Source organism: Balaenoptera musculus, chromosome 3, assembly GCF_009873245.2.
Source record: "Balaenoptera musculus isolate JJ_BM4_2016_0621 chromosome 3, mBalMus1.pri.v3, whole genome shotgun sequence".
Classification (NCBI taxonomy): domain Eukaryota; kingdom Metazoa; phylum Chordata; class Mammalia; order Artiodactyla; family Balaenopteridae; genus Balaenoptera; species Balaenoptera musculus.
The window spans coordinates 104370474-104383956 of record NC_045787.1 but is presented as its reverse complement, the minus strand read 5'-3'; the positions used below and the strand labels follow the sequence as shown (position 1 = coordinate 104383956).

The window sequence follows — 13483 nt, the reverse complement described above, 5'->3', positions numbered from 1 at the left end:
TAAAACAAAAAGGAAATCCTATCACAGGCTACAACACGGATAAATCTTGGGGACATTACACTAAGTGAAATAAATCCATGATTCCACTCATATAAAGTATCTAAAGTAGTCAAAATCCTAGAAATATAAAGTAGAAGTAAAAATGTGGTCTCCAAGAGCTGAAGGTAGGGGAGAGGGGAAATTAAGTTTTAATGGGTATAGAGTTTCAGTTTTGAAAAATGAAAAAGTTCTAGAGGTCTGTTGCAAAACAATGTGTATACACTAAACACCACTGAACTGTACATTTAAAAATGATTAAGATGGCAAATTTAATGTTATGTATTTTTTACTACAATTAACTAACTAAATAAATAATATTAGCAAACTGAAAAGAGACCACCAGAATACTATTTTAAAATAAACCAAAAAAAAAAAAAAGAGATGATATAATTATTTGCTTAGGGGGTATCTGTCAGCTGTGTGAATATTTTGAATTTAATATAGAAATGTGTGTGAGAATCAAAATCTATAGTGTTTATAACTTTTGTTTTAAGAAGATAATTGTAATACATAAAAGAATGTGGTCTATTGCAACAAGAGGCTGGTCTTCTAAATTCAGTTTTTAAAAGTGTAGTGAAATAATTGATTAGAAATGTTAAAGTTGAAATTTTACAAATACAATATTAGAACATTTAAGAGAATTTAAGATTCCACCTTATTAATAAGTTGAACTTATTAGATTTACAAAAATTATTTAGGCACATGGGATGGTTTGTCAGCCTAAAAGCTGGATTATTTAAAATAGGATTCAAATTTATTAAATATACAAATTCCATTTTAAAAACTTGATGGTGTTTAAATATGTAAAACATTAGTCAAAGGCCCTTTTATGTTTATGTGTTTGTTAAAGTTTGGTAGACTGATGAATGAAACACCTGTAAGGTGATTTTAGCTTAAGAAACAACTAGGTTTTGTTGTTGTTGCTGTTGTTTATTTTTTTTAATTGACCTATAGTTGATTTACAATATTGTGTTAGTTTCAGGTGTACGGCAAAGTGATTCAGCTACATATATATTTTTTTCAGATTATTTTCCATTATAGGTTGTTATAAGATACTGAATATAGTTCCCTGTGTTATACAGTAAATCTTTGTTGCTTATCTATTTTATGTATAGTAGTTTGTATCTGTTAATCCCATACTCCTAATCTATCCTCCCACCCTCCCTTTCCCTTTTGGGAACTGTAAGTTTGGTTTCTATGTCAAGAAACAACTAGGTTTTAGATTTATAACTTTAGTACATCAAAATTAATTATGAACACTAACTTTAAAAGAAATTAAGAAAAAAATCCCATTTATAATGGCATCAAAAAGAATAAAAAATCTAGGAACAATTTAACCAAAGAGGTGAAAGACCTGCACACTAAAAACTATAAGACATTGATGAAAGAAACTGAAGAAGACACAAACAAATACATAAAACCTGACTCAAATATATTTGATACATTCCATGCTCATGTTTGGAAGAATTAATATTGTTAAAATGTCCATACTACCCAAAGCCATCTACAGATTCAATTCAATCCCTATCAAAATTCCAATGGCATTTTTCACAGAAATAGAAAAATCAATCCTAAAATTTGTGTGGAACCACAAAAGACCCCAAAGAGCTAAAGCAACCTTGAGAAAAAAGAACAAAGCTAGAGGTATCACACTCCATGATTTCAAACTTTATTACAAAGCTATAGTAATCAAGACAGCATGGTACTGGCATAAAAACAGGCACATAGATCAATGGAACAGATAGAGAGTCCAGAAACAAACCCATGCATATATGTGTGGTCAATTAATTTACAACAAAAGAGCCAAGAACATACAAGAGGGAAAGAACAGTCTCTTCAATAAATGATGCTGGAAAAACTGGACAGCCCCATGCAAAAAATGAACCTGGACCATATCTTACAACATACACAAAAATCAACTCAAAATGGATTAAAGACTTGAGCACAAGACCTGAAACAATAAAACTCTTAGAAGAAAACATACATGGTAAGCTCCTTGACATGGGTCGTGGTGATGATCTTTTGGATTTGGCACCAAAAGCAAAGACAACAAAAGCAAAAATAAACAACTGAGACTCCATCAAACTAAAAAGCCATTGCAAAGCAAATACCAACAAAACCATCAACAAGCAAAAATAAACCAAAAAATCTGATTAAAAAATGGGCAGAGGATTTGAATATACATTTTTCTAAAGAAGATATACAGATGGCCAACAGGTATGTGAAAAGATGCTCATCATCACTAATCACCAGGGAAATGCATATCAAACCCACAATGAGACATCACCTCACATCTGTTAGGATAGCTATCATCAAAAAAACAAGATATAACAAGTGTTGGCAAGGATGTGGAGAAAAGCAATGCTGGTGGGAACATAAATTAGTACAGCCACTATGGAAATATGGAGGTTCCTCAGAAAATTCAAAATAGAACTACAATGTGATCTAGCAATTCCACTTCTGCATATTTATCTGAAGGAAACAAAATATTAACACAAAAAGATATCTGCCGCCCCATGCTCACTGCAGCATTATTTACAAAGGCCAACATGTGGAAACAACCTAGTGTCCATCAATGGATAAATGGATAAAGAAGATGTGATATACATATATAGTGGAATACTATTCAGCCATAAAAGAGAATGAAATCTTGCCATTTGTAACAAAATGAATAGAGGGTATTATGCTAAGCAAAATAAGTCAGACAGAAAAGACAAATACTGTATGATGTCAATTATATGTGGAATCTAAAAACAAAATAAAATGAAAACAGAATCATAGATACAAAGAACAAATGAGTGGTTTCTGGGAGGAGGGGGTGGGGGTGAAATAGGTGAAGGCAATTAAGAAGTAAAACTCTCCAGTTATAAAATAAATAAACCACAGGTATGTAAGTAATATACAGCATAAGGAATATGGTCAATGATGTTGTAATAACTCTGTATGGGGACACATAGTTACTAGGCTTATCCTGGAGATCATTTCTTCGTATATACAAATGTCAAATCACTATGTAGTAACCTGAAACTAACATGATAGTGTATGACAACTCTATTTCAATTTTTTTAAAAAGTCAAGAAAGTAAATAAATGACATTCCAGTTTTTAAAAAAGCAATGAAACACACAATTAGGCAATAATAGTGACCCTGAAAAATGAATACACTTACAAGCTTAATTAATTTTATGAACAGGTTAAAACCTCATGAAGGAATCATAGACATCTTCATGTCTAGTAATATTTTCTCCTTGGAAGATTTTCCAATTCATTCTTTTTTTCCGACCAGATTCTTAGGAAAGGCTTCTAACCACGTTATTCCCTGAACTCCCCATTTTGGCTCTTCCTGCCTGATGGTACATGTCTGTTTTCTGAACACAGACCCTTGTTACCCAAAGTGTGCTCTATGGACCAGCAGCTTCTGCACAGCCTGAGAATTTAGCAGAGATGCATAATCTTGGGCAGATGCAGCAGGGGTGGGGAGGGATGGGAGGACGGAACTTACTCTCCAGGGGAGATAAGCCAGATACCTAAAAGAAACTATTTTTCTAATACAGGTGGTTATGTGAAACCATCCTTTTTTTGCCTTCTAGGTAAACTGATTACCAAAATTAAACTAAAATTATTACCAATTCTTGTGTTTCAATTCCTTTCGATAACTTGCTGGAAACAGTTAAAATGGTGACTGTGCTAGGTGCCTGGCAGCAAAACCTAGTTGAAAAAATGATTATGAAAGCAAAACAAAGAATCATGTGTTCTCTCTTCCTTCTCTATCCACAAGGGTGCCTCACTAGTGTCAGCTGTTGAGAGAACAGAAGATTTACCAGTGGCATCCCCAAGAACAAGGAAGTCAGGGAAGCATGACTGTCCTCTGGGGTTAAGCTGTGAAATCGAGACATCAGAGTGGAGAGATGCAAAATACCCTTAAAGAGATCAAATAGCTTCCATGCCTCTGAGACTAGACAGTAAGCTGATTAAATATATTAACATATCTAAAGAAAAAATATTTCAGTCTCCAGGAACAGTTGGTCAGCCAAGAAGGCTTAGAAAAGGAGAATTTTACAGGCAAATTCTAGAGATGTCCATCCAAGCGATCAGGAGGACACCTTGCAACCTGTTTTGCGTGAGATCAAGGAAGAGTTATCTTTACCATCATATGACGGCAATAATTTTTAGCAGGTGTGATGGTGCTGTGGGATCGCCTTGCTTTCTGAGGCAGGCTGCACTACTGAATAAAATGATGGCGGTGTTGGGCTATGGAAGGCTGGAACCACGAAGCACTAAAAATTTTCTCTCTAACTGACCTTGCTCGGATCCACACTCCCCACATCAGCTGCCAATAAAATCTAGTTTCCCACATGCCAGACCTTCAAGGAGAAAAGGTATGACCAGAAGACTGTAAGCACCTCTCCAGGTGCTGTGTAACAATGAATTAGCATCCTGGCTTTATGGATGATTCCTATGACTTGGGTTAACAGAAGAGAATCCTGGGAGATAGAACTATTTTCTCAGTGTGCTGACAATTGTATTTGTAAGTTTGAACCCTGGTAAGTGCACCAAGATAATGTCACCCTGAAGCTTCTGTAAAGTGGCCAGCCCAACCAGCCAAGCCTCTCCACTCTTCACTGTGTGTATTCAGGGCTTTCCTTTGAAAATTTCCCATCAACCTGGGCCACAGAGATCACTTCATGATTATTCTCTAAGATGTTTGATTATAAACATGTAATTTTTCTTATTCAGCATCATTATTAATCAAACACGTGCAAATAAAGAAAAAAAAATAGCAAAGGGAAAATTGCCACAGGGTATAAGCAAAAAGACATTCTATACTGCTGGTGGTGGTATAAATTGGAAAAACACCAAACATCTTAGAAATATGTGTATGCCTCTGACCCAGCAATTCTACTACTAGGAAGTTATCCTTACCTATTAATTATGGATATGAACAAAGATTTAACCACAGTGATGTCTTCTAAAGCAGTACATAATAGTTAAAACTTGGAAATCATGTAAATATTCAAGAGTTGAGATCAGTCAAATAAACATCTATAATGCAATAACATACTGACATTTGTTAAATGTTATAGAAGTTCATTTACTGACCAGGAAAGACATTCACAACATATTTGTATTTTCTTTTTTTCACTTAGTTACATTTTATAATTTCTCTTTAACGAACATTTATAATGTATAGCCTTGGTTTTGAATAAAAATTTGAGAAATCACCCCTGTCTATATAAATAAAGAATAGACTCCAGGGATTGGAAGGAAGATGACACATACACTGGTCCAAGCCCCCTTGCTGCTTGAGTGCAAATTAGCCTCAAAGAGTTATAAATGGTTTATCCAGGGCCACCCAGATGAGTGGTGGCCAAGCCAGTGCTATCACACAGGTCTGCAGAGTTTTAAGCCCAGTGATGTGTCCAATCACTCCTAGTGCCTCCAAATTAGAGCAGAACTTTGTCTCTCTCTATGCTACTCAACACCAGCATCTCAGCTCAGAAAGCAAAGGTGTCCCTCTAACTTTGTGTTGAGCCAAAATATTTGAATAAAATTGTTTTTATTGCTCTCTTCTAAGTGTCCTACACACAATGGTAAGAAACCCCAGTTGCAAACTGCATGTCACATGATATTCTAGGATTTCCTGAAGTGTATCATAAAACATCAAACTTCTCTTAAGACATCTCAAAGATGTAGAGAATGGACTTGAAGACACAGGGAGGGGGAAGGGTAAGCTGGGACGAAGTGAGAGAGTGGCATTGACATATATACACTACCAAATGTAAAATAGCTAGCTAGTGGGAAGCAGCTGCATAACACAGGGAGATCAGCTCGGTGCTTTGTGACCACCTAGAGGGGTGGGATAAGGAGGGTGGGAGGGAGACACAAGAGGAAGGAGATATGGGGATACATGTATATGTATAGCTGATTCACTTTGTTACACAGCAGAAACTAACACAACACTGTAAGGCAATTATACTCCAATAAAGATGTTAAAAAAAAGAGACATCACAAAATGAATTGGTGAGATGCGGAGGGGAGGGAGGAAAGAAATGACAATGAAAAAAGAAGGTCTACTTTGTAACCCAGACTTACAGTCATTTCTTACTGCAAAAGCTCCTCTACTTTTAATAAGCTTATCATTCTATGTACCAGAAAAGAACATGCTGGCCTCTCAGAAGTTGACTTGGGACTCTGTTGAGCTGCTGCAGGAAGGTTATATCTCTGTTCTCTTCTGTGACCTAAGTTCAATGACTCCCTGACCAATTTCCAAACAGACATTTATTGAAGGACTGTAATGAGAATCGCAGCATCCAGCCTTGAATCATCTTTCTACAACATCTGCTTTCTCCTCAAGTGACATTCATTTGGAGATTTTTCATAGGACAGAGGGACACAGTTAATGCTTCCCTCCTTACAGAGGCCAAGAAAGCAGCAGTGAATGAAAGGGAATGATCCGAGATGCCCCATCTCCCCAGGCCTCTGTTTCAGCCTCCCTTAAATGCAAACCAACACTGCAAAAAATAAATGAACCTCCAAGAGATGCAAGTCTTACTTACGGACACACATTTCCCTGCTCTCATAAAATCCAGGACAACACTGGGATTTGCGCCTATACATAGTTTTTTCTCCATGTCGATAGGCTGTCCGATAACTGATTCTATAGAAAGGGGAAAAATCACATTGTTACTTTTTTGGACCTGCAATTTGATTAGAAATCAAGACTTTATATTTTAATACAAAAAGCTATTAAATATAATAAAGGTATAAAAAGCAAAGTACTCCAAAATAATTAAGAAGAAACATGGGATATATGTTTTGACCAATATTATGCTAACTCAATAATTTGCTAAGAATATACTGATTGTCCATTTAAGCCAACCTACACTTTATTTCAAGGAATCAAGTTTCATGACTTCCCTACTTCACTTATCTCGAGATATCTCATATCAGACTCCTTCCCAGTTTGCCAAACACATAAATACATCTGAGCTTCCAGTACCTGTGCCGCGTGCATTTAAACCAGTTCAGAATGTCAGTGCAGCTAGTGTAGTAAATTTGATCAAAGGGATGTGGGTATGACTCTTGCACAGTCACGGAGTAGCTGAAAAGAAGAGGAAAGAGAGGGAATCAGTATTTCTCTTTCTTACATTACTGATAGGCTACGTACCAAAAAACAGTCATTGGCTAAATTATCTCCACTTGCAACTCCACACTGACCTTTAACAGAGAATCTTCAGGTTTTTCTATTTGTACTAGAACCCTAAAAGATCCAATATTAATAATATATTTTAAAGACAAGAGTTCATGCTATACATTTCAAAAACATCTCATTTACTATTCACCCAAAACTCTGATATTCCTAAATTTAAAAACGTATCACCACATATTTTTCTGTATTTAATCCCATCGCCTCCCCCAGAGTCCAGGAATATCAAGACCTTTCACAAATTGTTTTCAATCTAGGCCTCATGCAAATAATAATGGTAATCAGCAAAAAAGACAATCCAAGTACATTTTGCTACTGATTTTGGAAAATCAGAAAGACTATATTTCTCTGATTGGAACTTGTAATAATTTTCTTTCTTGTGCCTGCCCTACTTCCTAGGCAATGGAAGAATATATACAACCTCTATAAAGAAGCTACAAAGAAGTCTTTAAACCCAATTCTAAACATATGGCTGAGACAGTTAGCCTGAAATAATCATACGAACAACCTGCTGCTACTTAAACAGTCTGTTTTCCAACATATTTTCACTAACAGCTTCTTGTTAGAGTAAAAGCATGCACTCCTATGGGCCTAAGAATGTGGCTGAAAAACACCCATGAAATATAAAGAATATTCAATGTTCAATCCTATATTTCTTCATTTCAAAGCAGTCTATTACATGCGCAAGAGCTCAGATTTCTTGCCTATAGGAAAATCTAGAGAATCTTCTTTTCAAAACAATTTATTCTATTTTCTTTAACAGTCTCTTAAAGATCTCCACTAAAATCTTTAATTCATGCTAACAACAACGACAACAACAACAAAATGGGCCTCAATCATGGACTCACTTGGTGTAGATCAATAGCCCAAGTTCATTAATAGGAACTATCAACTACAGAAGGTACGGAAGGAATGAGGTTAAAATTTCAGCCTGAAGAATTCAGGTTAGATAGAGAGCAGAAACTTCTAATTTGAAAAGCTAAGCAGTATTGGCCTCACAAACAGACCGATTTCTTTCTCCAAGTGGTCTCTCTCAGTCATTATGAGACATCCATGAATTAATCATACTATTCATACTGTTTGTACTTGATTCTTTGGGACATTGCAACTTGATTTCTAGGTAAATTCAGGGATCCTCCACAAACCTGAGGCAGATGCAACAGGTCCTACTGAAAAGATCACTGGATTAGAAGAAGGCAGGGTTGTCATCCTGATCTGACACTGAGCACCTGGCTGACCTTCAGCAGGTAACCTCAATTCCCTGGGTTTTGACAATCACATCGTAAAGCCAGGGGTTCAGAGATGTTCTTGGAGATCCCTTCTTACTTGGCATTCTGCATTTCTAACATACATTTCAGATGACTACTTCCTTCTACTCCAGCAGACAACACCTGCAGGAACAGGTTCAGACAAGCGTCGAGTATACCATGGCCTACATCTCTGATATAACTCCTTTGGGGTAAAGCGAGAGGCCTGCGTTAAAATATAAATGTTCTTGGAATGAAATATCACATGAAGCTATTCAGATTTTCTTCAGACCCCTAGCAGTGTCCTGAGGTTCAGGTTGTTGCAATTTCTAAGACTTCCTCGCCAATTCTTTTCCCTCCCTATCCAGCAGCTTGTAAAGGCCTGCAGCATTATTTCTCCATTCCATTTCTAGTGGAGAGCAAAGCGAATGAATGTCCTCTGTGTGTTGAACTGCCATCTAGGCAGTCCTACATTCCCATGAGCAAAACAGAACAACTTTCCACATGTGCTATGGGAATGAAAAAGAAACCACCCTAAATTAATGCTGCTTGAGTGAAAAATTGTAATCTACCAGGCTCTATAGTACTAATTTAGCTGAACTAAATTGGTTTGTTAGAAGTAGGCCTGATGCAGTATTCCCACAAAATTTCACAGGCCATGTTAAGTGTTAAGATCTGAATGGCTTGGAGAGCAAAAGTGATAATCAACTAAGGGACCCTGGCCAAACACACGCCATTGGATGTGATGGGGGAGCTGACTCCACAAGCAAACGTGAAAAGTGTTTTCACTAATTTCTAGCAGCCTGGAAGGTTTCTTCAGTAAGAGAAAATGTTAAAGTACATGAGTTTCCTCTTCTGGATATTTGCTGCTCACCAATAGCTTAATTTGCAGGATGCTTCTCTGCTTTTAGGATATAAAAAAGCTCTTCTCTATAAAAGGATAATCAAACCATTAAGGATTCCAATTCAACAAATGTTTATTGAATAAATTCTATGCAATTCCTGCCCTCAAACTGCTCTCAAGAGAGGCCAGCACGTAAATGCTAAAAATAACCTGCTCTTACTTTAATAGAGAAATATATAGAGTTTGGGGAAAATCGAAGTGTAAAATTCACTATGGTTGAGCATTTCTCTTCAGTCTTGACGCTTCTCATTAGAATTATTCAGTCTCAAACTCAATGAAGAACAGACCGAATATAAATTACTTTTCACATTGATCAGCTACTGAGGCTTCCACTTAAGTTTACGGGAGAAGGGTTCTAAGCCTTTTCAACCCAAATTTCTTTTCTGTTCTTTTTCATACACTCTTTTTCTTTTCTAAACAATCTCTCTTTTTTACTTTTCATTTTTAATGATATTATAATCACACTAGAAAATCTGGAAAACACATTTTTAAGAAGAGAGGGAGAGAATTGTATAACTTACCTAACCACACATAGCATTTTGCTGTACTTCTTTTACCATCCCTAGGGTTTTTAGTTTTTATAGTTTTGTTTTTTTGTTTTTATATTTTCATACTCATGCTATACACATAATTTTAAACCTACTTTTTAAATTTAAGACTATCATAAGCATTTTTCCATGTTAGTAAATAGTTTTCAAATTATGACTACCAAATACTCACGACTACACCTAATTTGCTCAATACCCACCTATCATTAGACAATTAAGTTGTTGTCACTTTTCAAGGGGCCACTTGCTGGAAGCTGTGTGCCCGCATCATGAAGGGAAATGTCTCTGAGAACTGGATGACTTCCTCTGGTCCTTAGGGCTGTTGTTTGAACTTAATTAGTACCTCTTGATAGTCCACACCTCCCTGTTCATCTGCAGCTGCTCTTAAAGTCACAGAATGGGAAGCAACCTTCTCGATTGTCTAGTCCAATCCCATTTTCATCACAAATAAGCCACACCGAGCTCCCAGTGCTAGTGGTCAGTCTAGAGCTGGTACTAACACCAAGACCCCCAGACAGCATCCTGTACCTCTGTCCCCTCTCAGATGTTGTAGAATATTGAAAGCTTCTAAAGCAGACAGTGAGTGGCAAACTGTGGTATAAAAGGAATCTGGTCCCAATTCTACACTATTTTCAGCATCAAGATGCAAAACCCTTTATCTCCTGCTTGTTTGTTTAATCTTCTCAAACACACTGAAAACATATCATCACTGTGATTTTAAACTATTAAGTATTGTCCAGGGAGGAACCCCAACAAGATTTAATGTAAGGTCAAAGAACAGGCGGGAAAAGCCATCATCACTTGGACACATTCCAAAGTGGTTAATTACATTTCATCTGCCTAAATTATCTTGTTACTTTAATCAAATATGGTAATAATTATCATTTCTTATCTCTGCTCGCTTCAGGAATGCAGCTTCAATTATGACCACTCCTGTGTCCCACCCCCAAGGGGTTGGGCAGAGAATGGCTTCTCTTCATTTGCGCCTTCTTTAGAAGAAACCCCATTAGATGGAAATACTTAAACTCACACAACAGGGAAAGGAGATGGGGAGAAGGAACAGATGATTCATGGAGTTATTCATTTTCCAAAAGGATGCTGTGCAGAATTCCTTTAATAACAAGCATCCCTTGTGTATTTTAAATGATTTAATTTTCCTTCATTTCCTTTCATGTACAGCTTCTAAGAATCACAATTGCTGCATTAAAATGAGGCATATTTTTATTTGAAAATAAATGATTCAGTAGGTCTGGGGAGGGACCTGAGAGTCTGCATTTCCAACAAGCTCCCAGCTGAGGTTCCTGCCGCTGCAGCTCCACAGACCACACTGAGAAGCAAGGCTGCAGGTGATTCCGTGGCTTGGAACCATTGGTGACAGGTGGGTTTTAGTGTAAGGAAAACCTACAATGAGCACTACTTGGCCCTACTACCAGGAATTTTGTCCTTGAAGCTAATCTTCCTCTCCCTGTTTCAATTCAAGCTCATTTCAGTTTTTGAAAATACAGGAGAACCTGTCAGCTGCACCTTTATTTGATCATTTTAATTTATACTCCTTTTCTCCATTCTTGCCAAAACAATTCCACTTTTTTTTTAACCTTTCTTCAAAGAATCATTATCTAGCCTTATAACAGAAAATTTATCAATAAGAAGATTGCAGCTGTCAATTTTTCTTTCTAGCAGTTTATAGGAAAAATATAGAGAGGAAAAAATTCTCCATCATTTTCCTATTTTTCCACACTGAATTTCTTCCCTATGAGTGAGTATTTTAGCGGTTACTCTAATCACCTGTACAACAGTGGAATTATATTAGGTTTAGAGATTAATGTGCCCCTTCTCTATCTCTCCCCCCCTCCCCATCCCCACTACTGATGTCCATATTTAGTCATTTCCTTTCCTACCAGAAGGTGAGTTTACTCCTCAACAATTATTCACTGAGCACATGCCATATGCAAGGTAGTGTTTTAGACATTGGGAATTTAAAATGGTGAACAGAACAATGCAATTATGTGTTGGTAAGTATGGTTAAATATTGAGCAAGAAATCAGGACAAAATGTGTACATCTGAGTGGGTGCTGGATTACTTGAATTCTTGGATTCTTTTCTCTTTGTAGCCTTTCCCTCGGAGAGCTCATCTGTTCTCTCATCATGCTGGAGACTCCCAAATCTATATTCCCAAACACTTTCAGGCCCATATTTCTCTTTTCTTTTTTTTTACATTCATCCAGCACTTTTTATTTTACAAAACATCGTTCATACATTATTTGATGCAAGTTTCACAATAAATCTTTGAATTGGATGATGTTAAGAGACTCATCCAAGATCACTGGACTTCTTAAGTGAAAAAAACAGGGCTAAGCCAATACTCTTTCTTATATTTCATAAGGCCTTTTTGTCCATGACGATTATAAGATAGGACAATGTCAAAACAAACTGGGGGGGGGGGGCGCGGGGCGGGGGGAGGAAGGCTTCCCTGGTGGCACAGTGGTTAAGAATCAGCCTGCCAATGCAGGGGGCACAGGTTCGAGCCCTGGTCTGGGAAGATCCCACATGCCGCGGAGCAACTAAGCCCGTGCGCCACAACTACTGAGCCTGCGCTCTAGAGCCCTCGAGCCACAACTACTGAAGCCTGCGCGCCGAGAGCCTGTGCTCCGCAACAAAAGAAGCCACAGCAATGAGAAGCCCTCGCACCGCAACGAAGAGTAGCCCCTGCTCGCGGCAACTAGAAAAAGCCCACGTGCAGCAACAAAGACCCAACACAACCAATAAATTAAAAAAAATAACAACAACAAACAACACTGGGGGAAATATCTTTTTAATGTTTTGTTTAAATGAAAAGTTAAACATTCATCCAGGCCCATATTTCAAACTGATCATATCAGTACAACATGATAAAACCACAGTAATCTCTTCCCTGTCAAATCACCTCTCTTCTTTTTATTTTTCCATATGTGCAATGACACCTCCACTCTTTCACAGCAGGTTCTAAATCTCAGCCTTTTCTGCCTCTTTCACATCCATAGTTAATGTATTACCAAGATCTCTCGATTCTTATCTCACAGTACCTAACAAATTTGATTTTTCCCCCCATTCCAAATCTATCATCCTCCAAGAAGTTCAACCACCAATGGACTCTCCCTCTTCTAAATTTGATATGTTCTTATTCATGTATTCATCAATTCATTTTTATTACTTTAATCATATTTATTATGTACTTTGTTGGTGAAATGTTTTATGAGTGGTTCTGTGAAAATTATAAAGATAATTAATAGGCGGTCCCTTCCCTTAAATTCTATATAACATAGTGAATAGCACAAATATATAGAACTTTATTACACATACATATTTCCTCTACAGCTTAAAGTTTCATAAGGCTACATAACTCTATTGATCGATCAGGAAAATATGTTTTTGTTACCCTGAATGTAATACTGCCAATGGAGATGGGGACGAGCCCTCACCGAAAAATAACGCTATGAGTGAGGAACAAGTGTGCCCCTAGAATAATACAGCTGCTGTGCTTGAAAGACTCTGAGCTTTGT

General features: G+C 37.1%; 1 protein-coding gene across 1 annotated transcript in view; it reads right to left on the bottom strand.

Moving 5' to 3' along the window:
* MEGF10 (multiple EGF like domains 10) overlaps nt 1-13483 on the bottom strand; it is a 156263-nt gene that overhangs the window by 105638 nt on the left and 37142 nt on the right. The window contains exons 3-4 of the mRNA XM_036845309.1: nt 7039-7140; nt 6596-6696 (exon numbers count right to left, since the gene is read on the bottom strand). Of these exons, the coding sequence (XP_036701204.1) occupies nt 6596-6696; nt 7039-7140 (203 nt within the window). The remainder of the gene's footprint in view (nt 1-6595; nt 6697-7038; nt 7141-13483) is intronic.